Consider the following 23450-nt stretch of genomic DNA (forward strand, 5'->3'; position numbering starts at 1 on the left):
CGTTTTGTCAGAACACCGGGCCTTAAAAATAGAGTTTAGTAAATGTGCAAAAGCTTAATTAAGCCTCTTAACATATGCACATAACATCAACAAACAAATGTGCAATTAATTATAGTCCTATTTTATTGTATATAGTCCCAGGAACAGCAAGATACTGCGCAGGACCCTCAACCTCCCAGGCGTCTGGTAGAGGACACGAGTTTGAACTATAGACCGCCCGCAGGGGCGAGAGAGGAATTTGTTATATGTAACCGTGAAACCCTTTCTTAAAGGTGGTCGATTTTTATCTTGAATAACTTTCAGTTTTAATTTGGAAGGCAAAACGGAACTATTTCCGGTATCCCCCCCGCCCCCCACCGGGTAGTTTACCAGCAGGAATATTACCTGCGGTTACATTGACTCTCAGAATGCCAGTTAATGAAATTAAATTAAAATGGTCACAATACACACGCTCATAAACACTTAAAATGTATGTTTACCACTTTTCCAAGCGGCACCGCTCGTTTCTTTACATTCTCGCGTTCAGTGAATAAAACGCCACTAAAGAAGTTTGTTCCTTTGGAGACACCGTAACAGTTATCCACGCAGTTTCCGCCCAACAGGAAGTGAGCGGAGTCCAGCGAAAGTGTGAGTGAACTGTCAAAACAAACCAATAGCGACAAAATTATATCTTCACTTAGAGCGTCCGCACATCTAAAGAGGTCCCTTCACCACCATGGACAACATGCCTAACCCTCTGTGGTGTTTCCGTGAGCAGCAATCGGCAGAAATGTTCTTGGATGACGGGGTAGAGACGGTGACTTCTGTGGAGCAGGTAAGCACACGAGCGTTAGCTTTTCTTTTTTTATAAGGCAGTGTGGCTAATGCTAACGTGCGGCTCTCCAGTCTGGGTGTAAAAAAGTGCACAGAAACTCAGCTGCCATACACACAATGCGTTATATTGCTAAAATGTCGGCACTTTGATTGAAAAAGTAATCAGAAACTTGTTTGCGGGCATTAGTTCGCCGTGCTTTATCCATTTAGCCCATGGATGGCTAGCTTTGTTCCTTAATGAGATTAAGTTTGAATGTAGCTAGCTGCTAGCCAACTAATTAAAATAGTTAAGCCTGGGCATGACATAAAGTCTAACTTTGTCTTTAGTTTCTTCCCAATTAAAACATGATAGCAGGAGAGGGCTTTTATTTTGAAAAAACCTTATAAGACGTCAATTTCTGACAGCGTCTGAACATCTCTGCATCCTGGGCACTGTTCTTGAAAGTTACTCCACTGCAATCATTTTAGATCAGATCCAGTAACAGTTATCACTTCAGTCAAGGCACAAGTTAGAACTGCATTAATACAAAAGGAAACTAGGATTCAGACTGCCGTTTTTGCTCATTTCTAAAAAGTTCATCTTTCATTTTTTTCGGGGGGTGCAAACATTATTGTTATGTACGTTTTTGCTATTTGCAAAAAGAGATCTTTCTCTCGAGTCTGTGTGGGAAGGTGCGACAGCTGCTGCAGCATGCACACACATCTTAATCCAGGGTGTCAAAATCACTGTTTGTCTCTTACAGTGGGTATGCACAATTCAGTGATTTATCAATATTTTAGTACCTGAATTTGTTCATACTTTAGGAAAACATTTAAAAGTGCCAAGTGAACAAATGAAGACCTGGCTGTCTTAGGAAATGAGGTGGGAATGAGGTGGAAATGAGAGCAGTGATGGCGGATCAGGCAGATGAAGAAGAGGAGGAGAAAGATGCAATGAGAAAAAGATAATGAAAATATACAGGTTACAGGTACACTGTTAAATGGTCATATATAGTTTAAAAGAACTATTATGATAGTTATGTTAGAGTGTAACTTATAAGATGTACTATTTATGTTTCTGGTCTCTGCAAACATACATAAAACTCGATCAGGTGGAATGATCAGGTGTCCATCTAGGTGCCTTGTTGCTTTTGCTAATTTTGCTGATTTTTACCCCTTTTGATGACACCATACACTTAAAAAAACAGTACAATCAGAAATGTATGCATATTGTAGCATATCCCCATAGCAGGAAGAGTAGTGACTATTGGTGATGTCACAAGAAATTTCACACATTGCAAAGCCCTCAAGAGGGTCAAATTGGACCCTTTGGCTGGCTTTTTTCACCCACTTGTCATATGTTTTACATCCCTGGTCTAAATTAAGCTATACATGAACAAATAATGTCAAAAGTTACCCATTTTATTATGATAGAAGTTTTAAATATTCCTGGCTGCTAACGTTGATAAAGTAGCTCACACTCTTTCAGTCACTTTCCATAATATAGGTCATGTGTAAGGCACAAATACGAGGTTATATGTTTTGAATTGATTGAGTTGACAGTTTTGACCACAAAACACACATGAGCTGTTAATGTTCAGGGGTTTACACATCAATCGCACCTTTTCTGAATTTTGTGGCTGATGCTAGTCCAGATTTTTAAATAGGAAATAATCCTGTTTTCTGAAATGCCTAAAATATGTTTTTTTTCCCCTCAAAATAAGCTTCATAACAACCAATCACATGCTGCTTTTTTTCTCTTTTTTTTTTTTTTAGAAAAAGGTGGAGAAATCCATTCAAGAAGTCATGAGTGTTTACAAGCAAATACACAGCTTACCACAGTAAGTATCCGCAGTGTGTTGTAGAATACAATGGAGCAGAGTCTGTGAGCTTTTTCAGGCAGACAGCTCAGCCCACTACAGCCTGTGATGTGCCTCGTTCTCCACACTTCATATATCAAACACCACCTTCAGATTTGAATGTTTAATTAAACTGCAAATCCCCATCTCTCCCTCTGACATGTTAATGCTGATGCTGCCATGTGTTGCTGCCAACATTTTCAATCCCTAAACTGCACCAACATCTACCTGTAGGCTCCAGAATTTTAATCATCTCCCACTAATTTCTATGTTTATCCCGTTTGCGGGGAGTGATGAGCTCTCATTATAGAGATTTTGGATATCCGCTAAAGGAGGAGGGGGGTTGTTTCTCCTTTTGTCCAAGGGGAACAATTAACAATTTGAAGTCCTCCTTCACACTGCAGTACATTTTTAGAATCACACATTCCATCATACAAAATGAGGAAAGTAGATTACAGATGTAAGGATGTAGGTGATAAACACTGCCATCATTGATTGGCAATTTATTTGCCAATGGGCCGATAGCAGACAGTAAGGAAAACGTCGACCAATACCAATTTTCAGTGCATCCCAAAGTATTTTTCACTATATGTGGGATTGTGTCATTTATGGGTAATGTTGATGTTTGAAAAAGGAGACGGGATGGGTTCTTTGGAGTTCCTTGTCAGGTGACTCTTTTGAAGCAGAAAAGTAGAATTGCCTTGTCTCTTTATAAAAATCTCAAAATCTTACTTTGTTGTTTTGTTTTGTTTTGTTTTTTTTAAAGACTCAGACCTGGTTTCCTACATTGTTAAAGTCATTACCTGAAACCAGGACACTAAATTGGCCTGGTTATGACAGAAAAGTGTGCATTTTCAGACTCTTGCTGACAAGTAGGCCAGACGTTGTGTAGCCATAGCAATAATAATTACGTATTCATCAGTCACTCATAAAGGTGACTACATGAACAGCCATTATGAGGCATTTACAGGAACACCATTATTGGCCGTAGATGTTATTATGTTTTTTGTTTTTTTTACCCACAAACACCTGCTGTTTGTTTGCTATTAGAGAAGGCTGCACTGTGATGCACGATGGCTGTTATCTTAGCGGCGAGTAGATCTGCCCACGTAGTTTGCTTCTGCTATCAGCTGCCGTCGCTTCTCAATGAGGTGACTCATCTCATTTCTATGACAACTGCTAGATGTGAATGTCAGCGGTACTGCAACCAATGGAGAAATGCATTTTAGTACTACTAAAGAATCCGTGATATTCATCAGCTGAGGTCCTGCTTTTAGTGGTGATAATTGTTTTTTCAGCCTTGGCCGGGACTTGACCTCAAACAGGTGGGAGATTTAAAGTTTTTAGATACGCTTTTTAAAACATAGTTGCAAAGTGCTTTATAGGACATAATAAATGGATCATATGAAATATAAAAACAGTGAGTGATTTACAGGATGGGTAAAATGAAGTATTTAAGAATAAATAAAGGCGGAATGAGAACATTTTTATTATTAAAAATTACTTTCTGTAAGAATAAGTTTTGAGGAGGGATTTGAAAGTAGGGTCTTAACCCTCAGCGCCTCTGGTTAAGGGATCCATAGCTACAAGCTCTAACAGAAATGTCCTGATGGGGGTACGACAAAGCAAATTTGGCAAGTTCTTTGAATTAGCTGGGTCGACGAAACCTATAATCAATGTCAGCAATCTGTAAAAATATCTTTTTGTTGTGCCTTCATTTTTTGTTCCGCTGTTTGTTTTTCTTTCCTTCATTAGTTTATTTCTTTAGAGAATTTGCCTGTAATATTTTTTCTTTCTTTATGTGCTTTCTTTCTCTTTTAGTTCTTCTATTCTTTCTATCTAGTCTTTCTCTCCTTCTTTTATTCACTGTTTTTTTCCATAGCTTTTATTCTTTCATTAATTTCTTTTTCCTTCCGATCATTTGGTCATTCGTTTTCTTTTTCTTTTGCTCTATTTATTTATTTGTTTGGTCATTCATTTATTTCTTTAATTTGTTCTTCCCCCCTATCTTTTTAGTTGTATTTTTGTTTGTACATTTTGTATTTTTTGTTTTCTTTCGTTCACTAATTTTTGGTTTCGTTGTGTACACTTGCGTGTAGCCTGTCGAGCTCTCAGCATTTAAAAGGGTGGGTTGAACATATATTTGTGTGGTGGGCAGACGAGGTTTTAGATGTGGAGCTCTGCTTCTGTCATGTAGTGATCTGTGACTCATTCTGTGTTGGTAGAAAGCGCATATTATAACAGGTGTAGCGAACACTGTGTGGAAAGGTCAAGCAGAGAATCAGAGTGGGTGGGTATCAGTTGTCATTGATGCAGATATATAGTCAGACTTATGTTTATGAAGAGCTGCAGACTGAATTTTCCTTCAAACATTTAAAGATTAACTATGCGGCTCCTTAGTTTCTGTCATTCTGTTATAGTGTTTTAAGGCATTCTTTCATTCATATGTTTATTTTTATTTGTTTTTGCCTTAATTTCCTATATATTATATATATGTCTACCTCAATTTAATTTGATGTTTATTCGGGATAAGAATACGATATGGACCAGTATCACATACCACAGCATTAATGGGTGGTTTGTGGTGCTGCTCCCTAGATAGTTTTAAGAGTTTTATGCATAAAAATCTATCGACAACAAATTAAAAAAACACAGTGCTGAAAAATATGATAGACATGATGACTTTCTTTTCTTTTTCTTTTTCTTTTTTTTAGTTTCGTTGAGAAATACTTTAAAACTTGAAAGGCTAAGCTGATGTTTTGGTTTGCCTGGCTTTGGTTTCTTTTTTCTTTTTGTTCTTAATGAGGACAGGCCTCAAAGCTCTCCTAATAGAAAGTGAATAAAAAATAAGGAAGGAAACAGAAGTCGCTAATTAGACTGCTGAGGATCTGAATATCTGAAACGAGTGAATAAATAATGCAGAGTTTGATCACAAACCCTTGCGTAGACGATCATTTTATTTGTGTTTCTCAGATTTTGGGCTACCTGGTGAATAATTAATTTTTGACACATAAATCAGTTCTTCTTTTTTTAAAATTTAAACTTACAAATGTTAGAAAAACAAGTGAATTGTGTGTCTAAGTTTTGAAATTATGAGTACTGACACTTTTCTGATTTTGTTTTTATTTATTTTAAAAAAAATTTCCAAGTTGTTTGACATTTAACTTTTTGTCCCTCGTTTGTTTTTCAGGCCAACGTTGTTGCGGGAACAACACTACCAGTATCTCAAGAAGGGCTTACGTCATTTATCAGATGCTTATGAGGTAAAGTAAATTACTAATAAATAAAGAAAACGCACACAAATTATGTGTTGTAGATATGTAGATGTAGTTTTATTTTTTCTTATAAACCTGTATTTCAATCAAAGTAGGCGTTGTATTTACACTCATCAGCCACTTTATTAGTTGTGCTCCTTTTGCCTTCTGAGCTGAGCTGTTCAGTGCTGGAAACATTGCTCAGACATTTTAGTCCATATTATGATGATAGCATCACACAATTGCTGCAGTTTTGTCCATCGCACATCCATGATGAGAATCTCCTGTTCCCCTACAGCGCAAGATTGTGTGTGAAAATTCCAGTCGATCAGCAGTTTCTCAAATACTCAGATCAGCTGGTCTGGCACAACCATTCCACATTCATTGTTTGAATGATTAGCTATTTGCATTAGCAAGCCGTTAAGTGTGTAACTAACAAAGTGGCTGGTGAGTGTGTGCTTAATATCGTGTGCTGAACAGTACGACACAAATCTCACTGCCTCTGGAAAAATGCCGAATTGTTATCCTCTGCTTTAAATAGAAATGCTGCAATTTTCAATTGGCCAAAAAAATATAGTTGTCTGCTTCTGGCAAAGTCACTGCTTTTTTAAAATCTTTTACTTTTTTAATGTGTGTGCTTTTTGTTACTCTAGCCAGAAGAGAGAAAAGCATTTGTGTTTCACCTTTTCTTCGGCTCAGTACCTTCATTATTTCAGTGGAGTTTCCTTTGATCACACAAAAGCAGGCAGACAGCCAATTTGTGTAGTTAAGTGTACGCAGTGCTAAAGAGAACAAACTGAGTTTGAATTATATGTAATAAAATCAGCACAAAAAGCATCACACAACTAATATTTGCATCATAAATGGCAGACATAATCATAAAGTCCATTTACCAACTGCAGAAAATGAGTTTGTATGATGTTTCTGTGTGGCTCACTCCCATCATTTTCCTCCTCCTGTCCCTTGTGTGTCTGGCAGAGTTGTTTTTCTCTCATCTGTGCCTCTGACTGGCTGATCTCACAATCTCATTTATAGCTGTAATCGGTCATGTGATGCCCATTTGATTTTGTGTGTGTGTGTCTGTGCGAGTAGTGTCTGGATGCTAGCCGGCCGTGGCTTTGCTTCTGGATTCTTCACAGTCTGGAGTTACTACAGGAGCCCATTCCTGCTGCCGTCGCCTCAGAGTGAGTCACACACGACAACAGAGTGGAGCCAAATAATACCCGTGCACTGCCAACGAATTTTGTTATTTATTGCTTTTTGCATAGTTCTCATAATTATTGCAGTAAAGCAGGTTTGTTGAAGATGCCACCCACCAATACCCCACCGCCCTTTATTTATAAATATCCATAAATAGTAAATGTAGAAATATGATATAGTTGTGATATGCTAGCTTTACTTAACAGAGTTTTTTAGTGGATTTCATTTTCATTTATTTTTTTAAAGATTTCTACACAACATCCTTGATGACTGCATTTTTTTTTTTTTGCTTTGCAGTTTTCTCTTTTGTATAGCAAAATCTAATATAACCACACACAACTTTCAGGTCCACCTCCTGGTAGCTAGGGAAGTGGTGTTTTTCTGTTATGGTTGATCATTGGTAGTTTGCAGACAGCTTGTAGACACATTACCGCCCCCTTCTGGTAGTAGTAGCAAACTCTTATGTTAAACTAGGCCCTAAAAAGGAGACGGTTTACAGTTTTGAGCAGGATAATCCTCCTTTCTGGCTCCAATAATGAACATAATGTAGTTTATCTTATTCCATATGATCTGAAATTACCGACCACCCTATAAGTACAGTGGTAAATGTCACAGAGTTAGGAACCTGAGGCTGTTTTCCCTCAGACTTCCTATAGAGGCCATTGAAAAAGAATGCAGGTTTAGGGCATCTGCTTCAGTTCTCAAACCCAGGGGCTATGCACATTTGTATAATTGTACATATGAATAAACCCAAAATTTCAACATATTTTTCTAAAATGCTCCAGATGTGTTTAAACGTGTTATATTGCTTAAAACAAGTTGGAAGATCAGACTACATCTGTACAGAATACAGTTATACTAGCTCTTCCTATGTCTCAGGTTATACACAATAAAAAGAGATTATTAGCTCAATTAAAATGTCCTTTATACTTTATTCCTTACGCTACAGTCACACTGTGGCAAACAGCAGTTGGATACTGAGGCACAAACAAAATGAGTGTGAACTTGTGATTTTGTTGCCTTTGAAACGGTTGCTTTGAAAATGGGGACCAGGTCTGTGACCACTTGCTGTCAGTTTGTGATTGAAGTTGGCAGATACTTAAAATTCATTTGTAACTGTGACATATTGTAAACACTGCAATTCTGTTGCCATCTACCTACAGAAAAATTCATATTAACTACTTCTAGCTCAGTGGTCCCCAACCCCTGGGCCGCGAGAGTTGAGGCTCAGGTGTGAAATGTATGGTTCAGGGTTTTTATCGGTATTTTGTTATCGTTTTTATCGTTAACTCGGTTTTCCTGGGTCTTTTCACATGTGTTATGAATAAATCTTCTTTTTTTCGGTACCGGTACTGGTTTTATTTTGTTGTATTTATCCGTGACGCCTTAAAGGCCGGTCCGTGAAAATACTGTCGGGCATAAACCGGTCCGTGGCGCAAAGAAGGTTGGGGACCGCTGGTCTAGCTGGAACCTCATAGATCTGGACCCAAAATTTCCCCCCAAAATAGTGATGTAGTTCCTGCAAGATGGCAGTTTAAGTGCTCAGCAACCTTATTTTTATATAACCAGAATGCAACCAGTTGGCAGCCAGTTCAGTCGAATCCCCGATTGCAAAGAGCCATGTCCATGTCACACATGGGATACACTCCTTGGTGCAGACTGACTCTGACTGACTGCAGCGTGTCAGGAATCTGACTGTTATGAATTGAAGGGGATCAAGTGCCAGCAGTGCGAGTCAGACTGCAATTGTTTGTAGACAGGTTTCTCCCACCGGGCGACCTATTCAAGAGCCTCGTGATCACAAGTGGCCCACCACAGGTTCAGGGTGTTGGACGCAGACATTATACTACATTACATGTACCAATGTTACTGTAAACTCCTCCTATCCTCTGGCTCCCTTCCTAAAACACAAGTCACCATTTTATAAAACAGAACCAGAAGTGGTAAGAGATGAAAGATGTTGATTAAATTACCATATAATGACCTTTTTTTTTTTTTTTTTTTTTTTTTCCTGTCCAGCTGCAGCATTGGCCTGGGCTTTGCTGTTAAATCATCCCTTGTCCTTGTTTCCATAGCCAACTTCAAGAAGTTTAATTTATTCTCTGTAATAGAAAACTCGCAGTAATAAAAAGTTGGGGTGTTGATGTTTGAAGCAGTGAAATGAAGGTTTTTCCAAGAGTTATTATGCCTGATATGTGTGATTAAAAGTGATGACAACATTGTGCATGACTGGCAGGTGTACTTATAAGTACTTTTTTTTTTATGCTGACACGGCTTCAAACACTGTTGCTCTCACTGCCACCAAAATGTCATTTGATTAAATTACTGCCAGTCAAAGTAGCACTCTGCAAACCACGTAGCGAGTCGCCGTTCCAGGCTGCCAGCCCACGCTCTCATTATAACCGTGAGGCGTGCCAGCACACCGGCTGGCACTGCCCGGGCACCAACGTGATGGCTTTGTGCTCACACACACAAAAACACTGGCCCTGTTCAACGATCTATAACAATGCAACCTACAAGAGATTGCTTTCTCTGGTTTATGAAGTGTACACTGTTCTCAGGTCAGTGTTGGCACCAGACCGGTTGGCCAAAATTAAAGTGGGCTTCCCTTCCAACTCACTTGGCTCAAAGCACTCTTACAGTTTTATTATTTTTCTCCATGGCGGAGGATGAAGAGGACATTTGTGAGCAAAGCAGCGTGGTGCATGGAGGCTGGAAAGAAAGGGACCTGTGGTAGAGTTGGTCTATGCAGTATGACACGTCAGCTAAAGTGAAATAGCCCAGTGGAGCGTGTTTTATAGCCTTCCAACTTTCTGCCGGTCTGAGATAGAAAATAGGAGCTGTGATTATTTAGTAAATGGAAACTGTGTAGCGTGCAGAAAAAGTGGTTTGTTCAAGTCAGGTGAAATAATTAGCGTCAAACTTTTAAACAGAAAGAAAAGCTGCTATACGTACATACTTATACAGACTGGAATCTGTATTGTACAGGATTACTTGACCCTCAGATGACCAAGTGGAGTAATTTATGACGTATTTTTGTGCTTATCAGCCTCATACCACATCCTTTATCTATGAAAGATATTCTAAAAATGTGCTAATGCAAGTAATCATGGTTTCTAATCATTTCTATGCAAAAGCAACGTGATCGTCACCTTCATATCATTTTGATTGTCACATTGGGTATTCGATATCTGCAGCTGCTAACAGACCTTTCTACTGAAGGTTCTACTGTTAGCCTTGGTTTACGGCAAAACATTGCAATGCAGTGATTAGAAGCAGAAAACTGCAATAAGATTGAAGACTATAATGTTTAAAAAATACACTATCCATGCCACAGTAATGGGCCACTTACTGTTTTTAAAAAAAAGCTATAAAGCATGTAGGAGAACTACACTGACAAATTACTGGTAGTAAATGTTTTTGTGATTAAAGATGTGTAACTGCAACATACGACATGGCTGTGATCCCCATTTCTTGACACCTCCTTGAATATTTGGTTCTAAAAATAGTATTTAGATATCAGCATTATTTTTATTTATTTATTTATTTTTAGAAATCGTGTCAATATCTTGTGTAACTCAAGGAAGTGAGCATCAAAACTCATTATCTGTGCAAACATACATTTCTGCAGATTGCCTAAACGTGCCAAAAATTGCGAACCCTTTGGGTGTTGACACAGATCTGAGGTAAATGGTAACTGTAACTTGCCGTCTTAATCAAACGAATAAATAAATAAATTATGTGTTTTACAAAAAAGCTGAAAAAAATAGTAAAACAGTGAATTTGAAAATTGATTAAAAACAGTAATTATATTTTAGCATTATTGCTGCTGGATTAGCCTTTACAAACATTAATATGATTTTTGGCAATTACTGTTAATTTAGGGCAGTTGTGGGGTAAACCTTTGGGTGGTGGACTAGTACATTTGTTCAAACTATCAATACAATTAATGAGTGTTTTATTGCTGCCATGCAATTTCAGCAATCCTGCATGTAAGAAAGAGTATGCTGGTGTTTGTAGTACATTCATGCAGTACCATTTGGCTGCTCTTTGTGGTTGTCAGTTTGTATATTAAATAAATAATGATATTATAACCTCTGTATCTTTGCTCTCCAGTGTGTGTCAGTTTCTGGCACGCTGTCAAAGCCCAACAGGGGGTTTTGCCGGGGGACCGGGGCAACACGCCCACCTTGCACCCACCTACGCTGCCGTCAACGCCCTCTGCATCATCGGCACAGATGAGGCCTATAATGTTATAGACAGGTATGATCACACAGTGTGCTGCTAGGGTGGTAAAATGACAACATGACAAACACAAAACAGCTTCCGTTAAAGCAGCTCAGTTTGTTTGAAATTAATATGTCAGACAACCCCTAATTTATGTGATGATATTTATTGGATTTCTTTTAGACTTGCATAGTTTATTACAGTGCTCTTATTGTATCTTGGATATTTATTTGTATTTTATAGGCTATTTAATAAAGATGAAAATAAACTGTGGCTGTGTAATTGAAATTCATAATTTACGCCTTTAAATTTGTTTGTGTAACTGAATTTCCCTCCTATGCTATAACCACTATAACACATTTTCTTACAGTTGGAGGGGGTTGTCGCAGCTACGGATCATGTTAATGTTATTTAACCAGCAGCTCATTATAAGACCATTTCGAAACACTGTTTACATGAGTTATTTTTCTCCTAATTGACTCTGCGTGATGGAGAAAAGGTGACGCTTTGCGTGTTTACAGTCGAGCAGCGATTCCCGTTTCTTCGCAGCGACGCAGATTTAGACAGCGGGTGTTGACTTTGCATTAGTGCTTTATTAAATTTGCAGCACCTACTCTTCCACCCCCTGCCCTCTCTCTCCTCTGTTTATTCTTCACTCCATCTACAGCGCCTCCTCCTCCTCCTCTTTACACCATGAACTCATCCTTGTTTCTAATCAACCCTTCTCCCCCTTCTGTTTTGACTTCCTCCAGGGAGAAGCTGCTAGATTTCTTGTGGTCAGTGAAGCAGCCAGATGGCTCCTTTGTGATGCACGTCGGTGGAGAGGTGGATGTCAGGTGAGGCCCCAGAAGATAAATTCTGATTCCTCTATCCTTGTGTTTTTCTGTAGGTTTTTATTTTTTAGAATTTGCTTTTCATCACATAAGAAAATTTATATCGTTAACTACATCTTTGATGACTGCTTGGACACCAAACATCTTTGGTGTCCATACTGTGTTGATCACAGTAAAGGGGTCATTTTTGAAGGCTAATTTCCCCTTAAGCACACTCTGCTTTGTATTTATATTCTCCTGTGTTTTCTTTTAGTGTTGATAACAGGGGAAATAATGAGAAATGCCCACATCTCTTTTACATAATAGTGGATTTATCTCATTTCGGATGTGTGTGTGTGCTTTTTCCTCTTTGAGGCTGTTATGTGGGGCTTTTTGTTATGTTTTTGTTTTGTTCTTTGAGGTTCAGTTTCCTTTGAACAAAGAACTTCAGAAGGTACTTTTTCATTCTCAGAGGAGCCTGATATCTGTTTCCAACCAATTAGCATCGAGGTGCCGTTATGTATTACTAAAACTGTCTTTCTCTTAGGCAGGTTTTGCTATTCAGTTTTTGATAAACCATTTTGTGTCACATTTTTCTAAACTGTCAACAAAGTTATCCTTATTTTGAAAGTTTTTTTTAGGGGTTGTAATTACAGGATTTTCTGATTTGATGTTAGTGTAAGTGTGGTGATATACAGTGTTATGCAAAGATTTAGTTGCCTTATTCGTGTTTTCACTGTTTTTGCTAGAAGTCTGATATAGCTTAGCTTTAAAAAAAAAACACACATTCAATTTAATTACCACGAACAAGTCTGGCTGCTGTCACTGTTCACGAGCAGCACTAAATGTATTTTCCAGATGAAAGTACTCCAACAAAAAGTGGCTTATACATTCTAGGGGAACTTTTTATTAGGTACAGCTTGCCAGTTCCAGGTTGGATCCTGTTTTGCCTTTTTTGTTTCATAGATTCAACAAGATGCTGGAAACATTTTCCATAGATTCTGGTCCATATTAACGTGATAACATCACATAGTTGCTCCAGATTTGTTTTGTTTCGACATCTTAACAGGAAAAAAAGTAACTTGTCTTTCTACAAACCTGGTTTAAGGTTTTTCCCAGCACACATAAGCACATCGGTTCAACTTTTATATCATATTTGAAAGAAATTGAAATCAAATAAACCCCAATTATTAAAACAGTCTTTCTTTCTAGTTATTTAGTTAACATAGTTTTGTGAACCCACATGAACTATAGCCAAGGTGTTCATCATAAAGATAGAAGATTATTTATATAACACTTTTTGAGTTTTTGGACGATCTCTGCAACCAAATAAGGAGTTTTATGCACGTCTGATACCTGAGCTTTTCAAGTGATTTATTGACAATATCAAAGATTTAAAAAACACCTTTCTTGAATTCTAGTTTAGTTATGATTCCTTGCAGTCTCAACATTGCAGGGAAACAAAATATGTAACAGTCAAAATGACTGTGACTGAACAGCAGGGGAACATAAATGGCAAACTGGATGTTTGTTTGGTCTGCTGGCAGCCTAAAACACAGTATGATGATGTTTAGCGAGAGCTTCCTGCTCCCTCTCAACTTTATCGTGATCTTTATCAGCCTGATTTGTTTTTTCTGCTTTTTTAGGAGTGCATACTGTGCAGCTTCGGTAGCATCGCTCACAAACATCCTCACACCTAAACTGTTTGAAAACACAACCAACTGGATTCTCAGGTACAACAACCGACCACAGCACTCTGAGTAAATTATTAAAGAGCATTTTTGTCCTGCTTTTTTTACATAATCCAGTGTATGGGTTTTTTTGTTTTTTAACTACATGGTTTTCTGATTTCTAGCTGTCAGAACTGGGAGGGTGGTTTAAGTGGAGTACCGGGTTTGGAGGCACACGGCGGTTACACGTTCTGTGGTACAGCCGCCCTTGTCATCCTGGGCAAAGAACACATGCTGGATCTGAAAGCCTTGCTGGTGAGCACATCCTCCCTCCCCGCCTTTTCCTCTCTATTGTAACCTCAAATGCTCAGTCTGTGTCCCAACAGCAGAAAAAGATGCTATCATTGTCAGTCACAACAGGGGCTTTGTGCTAAAGTTTTATCGCTTTCAAAGTTGGGTGCTCAGTTCTGTGACGAAGCAAGTACAAAATGTCATTAAAAATCAAATACAATGTTGCAACTCACAACAAAATTTCATCTTCTGAAAAATGTGGAGAAATCTCTCTATGTCAGTCTTTCCTTCTCCTATTCGACAAACATTAATCTGATCCACTTATTGTTAAGCTTTTCTCATACTTACTATCTTTGTGATGATATTTACTGACTTTAATGCATCTACAGGCCTCTAATTCCCAAGTTAATCATTCACAAAAAGTGCCAAACGTCAGGTGCTGGTTTAGCTCAGTAGTTGAGCAGGCAAGCAGATAATGCAAGACCAAATGCAGCAGGCTGGGTTTGACTCTTTTGTTGGGCATCTTTCCTGTCTGCTCTTTACTGAAAACTATCTAATAAAGGTGAGAAAAACCCAAAATTAGTCACTCAGGAACTGTCCTTGCATACATCTTTACACTACATGTTACTTTTATTGTGCACAATCGCACGTCGCAGTAATGCAAACTTCATCATGAAGTACTAAAAGGAAATAAGTATTCAGTGACTTCAAGCAACAAAATAACCACAGATTACATGAAGTGAGCGGGTCCCAAGTTAAAGAGTGAATGTTACTGCTGTTTGCTAAAAGAGGAGGCCTGAATTTATTGATGTCACCTAGGCAGAGCAGCCTAGAAATGTTTAGCTTTTAAAAAATTCCTTATTCTGATAGTTTGATTATGTTTGGTTTCTGTGATAAGTTACTCATAATTTGTTTGAAGCAGTTTCCAGGAAAACTGCAACCTGCTCTTTCTTCACAGACTCGTTTAAACTGGCACAATTACACAAACGCATTCGCCGAGTCCTTGTAGCTGTCCTCTTTACACAGGAGTAACTTAATAATGACCTGCATGTGAGCTGTTTAGGAGACATCTGTAAACTGGAGCTATGAAAAACACGGGTTACACTCTTCCTGAATCTACTAAAACTGCCGATGTTCCTTTTATGACTTCTTTACGTGTTTAGCTGCACCATAATGTGCTTCCGTGTATTCAATCACTCTTTCTGTACTGTGGAATAAACATCTGTGCATGTAGTTACTCTCGGAGCACTCTGGAGGTTTACATTAGTTTTTGTTTTGCAACTGTTGGGATGCTTTGTTTCTCCCCTCAGGGAAATCTCATTTCCCTTCTTCCTTAGTAGTAAAAGGTTAGGAGCAGCTGCCCTTTAGCTTTGATGCAGGTCGAGCTTTTGAGTCATGCTCAGGGAAGCTGCAGTGGGGCAGATGCTCGCTGACACAAAGCTTGAGGTCATCCTGAGAAGATAAAATGATAAGGCTGTAACCAGAAGGCCAGTCTGCAGCAGTTTTTTATATTTTATTGAGCTCATAAAACACTTGATGTCATCATCCCTTAGCTTTTATTCAAATACTGTGTGATCACATTTGCATGTAACTGTGAAGTAAACCTGTTTCCACACCTGCGTGCACTAAAGTCCCTCTACCTTTAAACAACGTTAGTTATTTTCACCCAACACCCAGCTCAAGTGGCAGGTCAACAGAGCGCGCTCTCTAAGGTGTTGTGTGTCACTGTCCGTCCCTCAGAGACGCCCGGCATATAGCTCTGACTGAAGGCGGCGGGTTAGCAAAGGTTGTAAGTTGAAACCAGGTGGAGAATATCAAAAGCAGCGAGACTCGCTCGCTGCACAACTCGAGTCATAACCTAAAAATTGTATGTGAGAGAATGCATAAATCATTAACGCTGAGATACATAGATAATTCACAATGAACAACTTTCATATTTACGTGGTGTCATTGTTTATTTTCACGGGGATCTATTAATGATCTTGTGATGATCATAGTCCAGATTCTCATTAGGAATTCATTAAATCCGTGAACAACCAGGCAAATATACTCATTTTACCGCAAGCCGCGTTATTTCTTTGCCTTGCATTTTTCTTTCTTTGGTAAAGGCGGCCACTTCTCACATGATTAAGACATTTAAAACCTTTTGAAGGTGCACTAATTAAAATTTGCCTCTGTGGCACGCAAACACCCATTAGTTCCCTCATCCAAATTTGGATGACTACATATGTGGCCAGTCTCTAACCTTTAAAAGAGAGAGGTGGGGAGCTTGTTCATTCAGGTGACTCTCCTCCAGTATCTCTTGGGTGACTCTGAGGTGAGGTGTTCCAACATGTCCTAAGGGGGGGGGGCAGAGCAGACCCAGGACATGCTGGGGAGATTACATCTCTCAGCTGGAATGCCTTGGTGTCCATGCAGAAGAACTGGTGGAGTGGGTTGACTTTGTTTAGGCTGCTCCCCCAATAACCTAGCCATTGATCAGCAGCTTTTGTGTTACATGGCCTGGGTATTTTCACATTATTAACTCTTTCGCCCACGGACACTCACTAGGACTAACCCTTGTTTCTCTTTTCTTAACTGAGCAGTTTCTATTATATTTCAGGGCTGCTACCAGAACAAAATGACAGTTTTTTTTGTGTGTGTGCACCAAGTTGAGAGCAAATTTGGTCCAAAGAGCACTTCAAATAAAAATGTGTTGCAGTTTAGTTTCATCTGGTGTAGAAACATGTAGAGGTACAAATGGAGGCTGGAAATGTTACAGGCGTCACTGCTTCTGTTACCTCTTGAAGGCTCTGGCTGCTGGGCTGGGTACAGGACACACTCACTCTGTGAGCTTTGTAAGCACCTGCAAAGCCAGCGTGCTAACACAAAGTTCAATTTTGCGTTAGCTAGAGTGGATCGTTTTCTGGCCTGGGTGTACTTTGTGCTTCACTGTTACGTTCTTGTCCTTTTGTGCAATAAAAATGACAGTTATGTAATCTCCACTCCTCAAAAAAGTGCAGGCTGCTCAACTATTATTTTCTGCTCCATCAACATGAACGCCAGCTGCTTGTAGCACAAGTGCACAGAAAAGGGGACACATCATGATGTTCTTTTTCTTAGTCTGCTCTTGCTGGTTATTAAAGAACACAAATGATATTCCTACAAATTCCTTAACTTATGCAATGCACATCATAAATCAAATACATTGTGATAATTTGATGCTCTATGTAAACAGCAGAATTTTCAGAGCCATTTTAACGCTCTCCACCACTGCAGCAAATCAAAGTTCAATATATATATTTTTTTTATCTCAGCGTCCAGATGCAGTGAAATTAAAGCTAAAGCAGTAGCATGTTTGAAGCATCTATGGTACCCTGTGACTTAATGAGGAATTATGTGGAAAAATAAATAACAGAAAATATGAATTGAAGGAAATTTGCACAAAACACACATACTCACTATCAAATTTAGGTGGATACTCCAACGTTAATTTACTGATCACCGGTGCACATATCACTGTCTGTGTTGTGAGATAAAATGCAATAATTTTCCATACAGCTTAATAAAGTTTAATATGAGACATTAAATAATTTCAAATACTTCTTTCCCACGTTTGCTTCGTAGCAACTGATGTGCAGTAGTTTAATACACATATTGATTAACCCCCCCCCCCCCCCCCCCACCCCTTCTTCCAGAGTGGAGCTGGTATTAACTCCAATATCCCATAATTATTCAGTCCTATTGGACTGGATTGTACCAGTTGGCAATTTCCATGGCAGCAGTTTTCTAAATCGTTCCTATTCTGAAAAATATCAGGTCCCGTCTGGTCCGCTCCTGCCTCCTGTCTCGTCTTACCCTGTGAGGTTTTCAGCTGTTGGTATACATGCGATTCCACTCAGAGCTAAAGGGACACAAACACATGCAGTACATTCAAATTCAAATTCAAATTTTATTTGTCACACACACACAACCATACACAGTATGACATGGGGGTGAAATGCTTGTAGCTGTACAATGCCCGACCATTAAATGACAGAAGAAAAGTTTTACAATATTTACAATTTACAGTTTACTACAGAATTTACAAATCAACTTAGGAATTTACAGTAAAGAATGTGCAAATAGCAGAAGAGATTATAAAGATTATAGGAATTATAGGATTATAGGAAATGTGTGGTGGTGCGTGTGGTGACGTGTGTGAGAGTCCAGTCTTTAAGTGAAGTGTTTGGGAGAGTCCAGTCCTACACCTGGTTCAGGGCCCGAATAGCCTGGGGGAAGAAGCTCCTCCTCATTCTCTCTGTTTTGGCCTTAAGGGAGCGGAAGCGCTTCCCAGACCTCAACAGTGAGAAGAGTCCATTGTTGGGATGGGAGAGGTCCATCATAATCTTCCTAGCTTTGGACTTGCACCGCTTGGTGTAGATGGACAGCAGGTCAGGGAGCTCTGATTGATGCGTTCGGCTGAGCGCACCACCCTTTGCAGATCTCGTCTGTCCTGCTTGGTGCTGTTCCCAAACCAGGTGCAGATGTTTGCCGTCAGGACGCTCTCGATGGTGCAGGAGTAGAAGTTCTTGAGTTCTACATGCTTTGTTTGTTAATTCAGCGTATTTAAATGTGTGTTTGTCACCTTTCCTCCTCAGCGTTGGGTGGTCAGCAGGCAGATGCGATTTGAAGGAGGTTTCCAAGGCCGCTGCAATAAACTAGTGGACGGCTGCTACTCTTTCTGGCAAGCTGGACTCCTGCCTTTACTCCACAGAGCCTTATACAAAGAAGGTGCCTTTACATTTTGACCCTAAACTCTTAAAACAGTTCGAAATGGAAAGGTCTCATCACCGTAGCATCAAGCGGCACAAGGAAAACCAATTTAGCAAAGCGTGATTTTTGGTCAGAATTATTTGAAATGATAATATCAGCAAGTCTCCACTGACTTCAGCTGATCTGAATGAATGTCAGTGCAACAAAGATAGAATATTTTTCCAGTTTTAGTCGTTTTTCACCCAAAACTCTTTGAATAGTGAGTGATAGATTTATCAGTGTCAAAATCTTGAGGTTTGTCGTGAAGCAGTCCTTCGTTCTAAAATGTAAATCAGAAAATTAGAGAATATGTGGTTAGGAGGTCATTTTTCTTTAGATTTTGACTAATTTGTATTGTTATTCTGTGGGGGGTTTTAAAATGTTAAAACTGGAAATAGCCAGGTGTTCACATTTTCATGTTGAAAATGAAGTCTGAATTTTCTGTGGGATCATCCTGGGTTTTTTTTGTTGGGTTTTTTTTTTTTTCCCCTCTTGTGACTGACCTGTGTGTTTGCTCAGGAGAGTCAGAGCTGAGTCAGCAGCGGTGGATGTTTGAGCAGCAGGCCTTGCAGGAGTACATCCTCCTGTGCTGTCAAAACCCAACAGGAGGCCTTCTGGATAAGCCTGGCAAGTCAGTACCACACCATCTGAGCGCACACACACACACTACATATTTGTACAGCTTTACTCATGCGTAGCGTTTTTACATCACTGCCCTGTTTTATTGTCTTGGTATGTCCAGGTCCAGAGATTTTTACCACACGTGTTACTGCCTCAGCGGCCTCTCCATAGCACAGCACTTTGGGAACATGGACAACCATTACGAGGTGATCCTCGGCAAGGAGGAGAATAGATTGGTGAGAATGAAAGATATACATTATATGAAACTTTGACAAATGTTGGGTGTAATAAATATTTTACATAGAGGACATGTTACTTGTTGGGGAGTGGAGTCAGAAGCTGGTCTTTACATTCAGTTAAAACATGTCATCCTAAATGAGCTGTTCTACAGTTCTAACTCTACCTTCCTGTTTCGCTCAGAGTTAGATTAGATAATCAGTGCACACTCATGTGTCTGACCCACCTTGGCTTTCTGAATAACTCTGTGAGGTCTCAGTCATCATTAGTGGAGACCCTGAAGGGGATGGTTGAGAAACACACGGATGTACGTTGCTCTTGCTAAGAGCTTTGCATCCATCGTTATTTGGCGGTCATCCTAGACCTAGAACAAGAATTACCCGAATGTCATCCCTTCCCCTGTTCCTGGACTTGTAAGCACCGACCGCATATATGAGAGCAGGTAAACGTATAGCAAATCAGTCTGCAAGAGTGGGAGCTATACTCTTGGATACTGTCCAGGACTGGAAGATGCAGGCTGACTTGGATCAGAAGCTCAGTTTTCCACCAGAGATCCCAGCACCTGCTCGTAGGCCGGGCCAAATCTCGTGGAACAAACGGTACCATTAAAGAATGCGGTGGGTGAAGCGCACGAACAGAAAAAGCTGAAATAGAATGAAATAGCAGCTGAAGCTGAAGAGAGCAACGAATGTACAAGCTGCTCCATTTAGAGTTGGGATGCAGGGCATTTGTAGTGACATCAACAACAAGGCTCCCAAAGAGCACAGAGGTTTGAGAACAGGCTTTCTGATAAGTCATCAATTCACTGTCAGTTTGGAAAACGGACTCAAGTGGGACCGCAGGATGTCCAGCATAAGTGGTAAAAGCAGAGCAGCCATGAGAAACCGCATGTGGAGCTAGTGCATAATAATGCCTCAGCAGATGAGTCCATGCGATCATAATAAACCGCTGGGGTCGCAGGCGTCTGCACAAACCCTCCTGGTCACCGTTTGATCTCAAGTTTTCTGTCATTCAGACTGTAGCAGACCCACTGACAGGACACTGTGGAACATGTTTGACAGAAACACATATTAAAGCATTCACAGGTTTTACAGAAAAGGTGCTTTTCCAAAGGCTGTTATGTTAGGGCGGAGTCCTCACCGAGTTACACTAATTAACTCCTGAGCAGTTTAAAGAGATTAACATTACTGTTAATTGTTTCAAGTCTGAAATGGTAGCTAACGACATATGTAGATTTTTGATGGCATTATTCATTCCTAAAGGTCTGTGTCAGTCTCGGCTGAAAACTCTGCATTAAATCAGGTGGTTTCATTTAAAATAAAACAATGTTTTAGGACCTTTTTGCATCAAAAACTGAAATACCAACAATAGAGCTCAAATATTATGTATGTATACAGGTTTTTATATCATGTCACGCAGTTGCAAACACAAGCGGCTCTTCATGAGTAGATGAGAACTAACTGTGCACAGTGACACGGCTGCTTGCAGAGATAATCGCTCATACGGGAAACTGCTTAAGAAGGTTGGCAATTTTTATTTTTATTTTTTATAACCAGGACATGATTTCTGCACTACATTTTATATGTATTTTATTTTTGTTTTTTCTTTCTTTTTGGGCAGTTTTTGGTTTATAATCCCATTATTTTCAAGAGAAGTTGCACATTTTTCTGCAGCCAGTATCTCTAAAACTGGGAAACTTAAATATTCTTGCTTTAGCTATTGAAGCTAACAGTATAATTGTCTCTTTAAGGGTAACTGCTGCTTCTTTTTTTCTTGTTTTTTTGCACCCTTTCATTTCATCACCATGCAGTAAATAATTAAAGTACTGGTTTTCTTTTATCAGCCATGGTTTAATCTGCACGCACCTGCATAAAGAGTCAAAAACGCCTCAAAGGTGTTCCCGTGCTGACTATCGAGTGCAGTGCAGTCAGGTTTAATATGAGCGAGCTATAAAATGAGAAGCTCTGAAAGATGCTCTACAATAAGTGGGGTTTATAAAAAAGAAAAAAAAATTGAAGCTACTGAAATGACACGTGTGGTTGCACGTAAAGGCCGCGGCAGTTGGTTTTGGTTTTGTTTTTCTGTTTGCTGTTGCATTACTGGCACTGACAGCTGTTTACAGCAAGTCTTCCCCTTGCACATGCATATGCATATCGGCTCGTAGGTTAAAACAGCAGCCAGGTTCAAACTGTATCCCTAAAGTGCCTGAGCTATGGTGTTTTCAGCTCAAAGTGTAGTGGGTTTCTTTGTGGTGTGCAATTCTCAGATAAATCAATAAAACAGTCTCGGTGGATGGTGGCAGCTTCCTGTGATGAAAATGTTAAAACTGCATCATAATAGTGAAACTGCAGTTCCACCCACTAATGGGATATAATGGGATATAATAAGAAAAAAAATACATACTGCGACAAACGAAATATCTCGCAAATCTTTTGTTTTCTTCTTCTGACCAATTAGGCACCAACTCATCCAGTTTACAACATCTGTCCAGAGAAGGTGGCTCAGGCCCTGCAGCACTTTCTCCGGATGCCCGTTCCCGAGGTCAGCAGGCAGCCGGGAGGCTCCGGTGAAGACAGACCGTCAGATGCTGCTGCTGCCTCCTCATCAGCTGACCTTCAGTCCTAGTTGGTCCTCAGCAGTAACGTCACTGTGCGTTTTTAAAAAAAAACAAAACAAAATAACAAAAATCAGCCAACTCTGGGGATCGCCCCTGAGCCGGGAAGCTGTTGTCAGGTATTTTGTGGACAAGCGGGATAGTTGACCCTTGCTGCAGACCAGTGCTGAATTTTGCCCCAAATAAAGGTCAACGGTTTTGCAAGGGCAGCCTCACATTCAGTTGAATATGTTTTATTTTTATTTTTTTTGCTTGCATTGTCTGTTTTCATTCTCTGAAATAAAGGTGGAACTTTATAAGGTTTCAGTAGGTTAATAAAACTTGTTAGAGCTTTTCTCATGATGGTGTTAGGGTGCTGAGGGGGTCGGTCAGGTGTTTTTTCTGAGTTTGTATGTTATACACGTATTATATTCACTGGCCAGTTCATTAGGTACACCAGTTCCACTGCTTTTGTAAAGCAACCAACAATAGGGCAGCAACTTGGTGTATTTACACACACAGGCATGGTCAAAACAACCTCCTGAAATTCAAACTGTGCTTTTTTTTTTTTTATGCCACATACTATTCTGTCTATCCCTTTGTGACCACACTTGTATGGTGTATCTACTGTGTCACACATCCGAAATCATCCCGAACTGGTTTCGTGAATGTAACGAGTTCACTGTACTCAAATGGCGTCCGCAGAGCTCAATCCAGCAGAGCACCTTTGGGATGTGTTTGAACAAGCGATTTGCATCGTAGATGTGCGGCCAACCAATGTGCAGCACCTGTTTGATGCTATCATGTCAATATGGGCAAGAGTCACATGTTAGATGTTTCCACCAACTTGTTAGAGGAGGATCTAACTTGGTACTAGTGTGCTTAACAAAGTGGCTGGCGAGTGTATAATCGCACTCTGTGTAATTTCCCTTTAACTTGAAGCTCAGCAAAACAGGATGCAGTAGATCCTCACCAGGTGTTTGTGTTGCTAAATTAAAAGGTAGCAAACTGTGTCGAGTCCATGATTACAGGACAAATGGGGACAAAGTACTAAGACAGCTACTTAACTCTTTCCCCCATAAAGATCACATTTTATGACCTCCTTTGTACCCTTAATGATG

The 23450-nt window shown here is 39.6% G+C and overlaps 1 protein-coding gene across 1 annotated transcript; it reads left to right on the forward strand.

Moving 5' to 3' along the window:
• The first annotated feature begins 555 nt into the window (after window positions 1–555).
• On the forward strand, window positions 556–23340 carry fntb (farnesyltransferase, CAAX box, subunit beta). The gene is made up of 12 exons (XM_004550521.6): window positions 556–814; window positions 2569–2633; window positions 5842–5914; window positions 6998–7089; window positions 11222–11368; window positions 12085–12168; window positions 13791–13877; window positions 14000–14129; window positions 18725–18857; window positions 19398–19509; window positions 19621–19735; window positions 22194–23340. The coding sequence occupies exons 1-12, from the start codon at window positions 716–718 to the stop codon at window positions 22359–22361; spliced, it is 1305 nt and encodes a 434-aa protein (XP_004550578.1). The 5' UTR covers window positions 556–715; the 3' UTR covers window positions 22362–23340.
• The last annotated feature ends 110 nt before the right edge of the window (window positions 23341–23450 follow it).

Source organism: Maylandia zebra, linkage group LG15 (genome assembly GCF_041146795.1).
Source record: "Maylandia zebra isolate NMK-2024a linkage group LG15, Mzebra_GT3a, whole genome shotgun sequence".
NCBI lineage: Eukaryota > Metazoa > Chordata > Actinopteri > Cichliformes > Cichlidae > Maylandia > Maylandia zebra.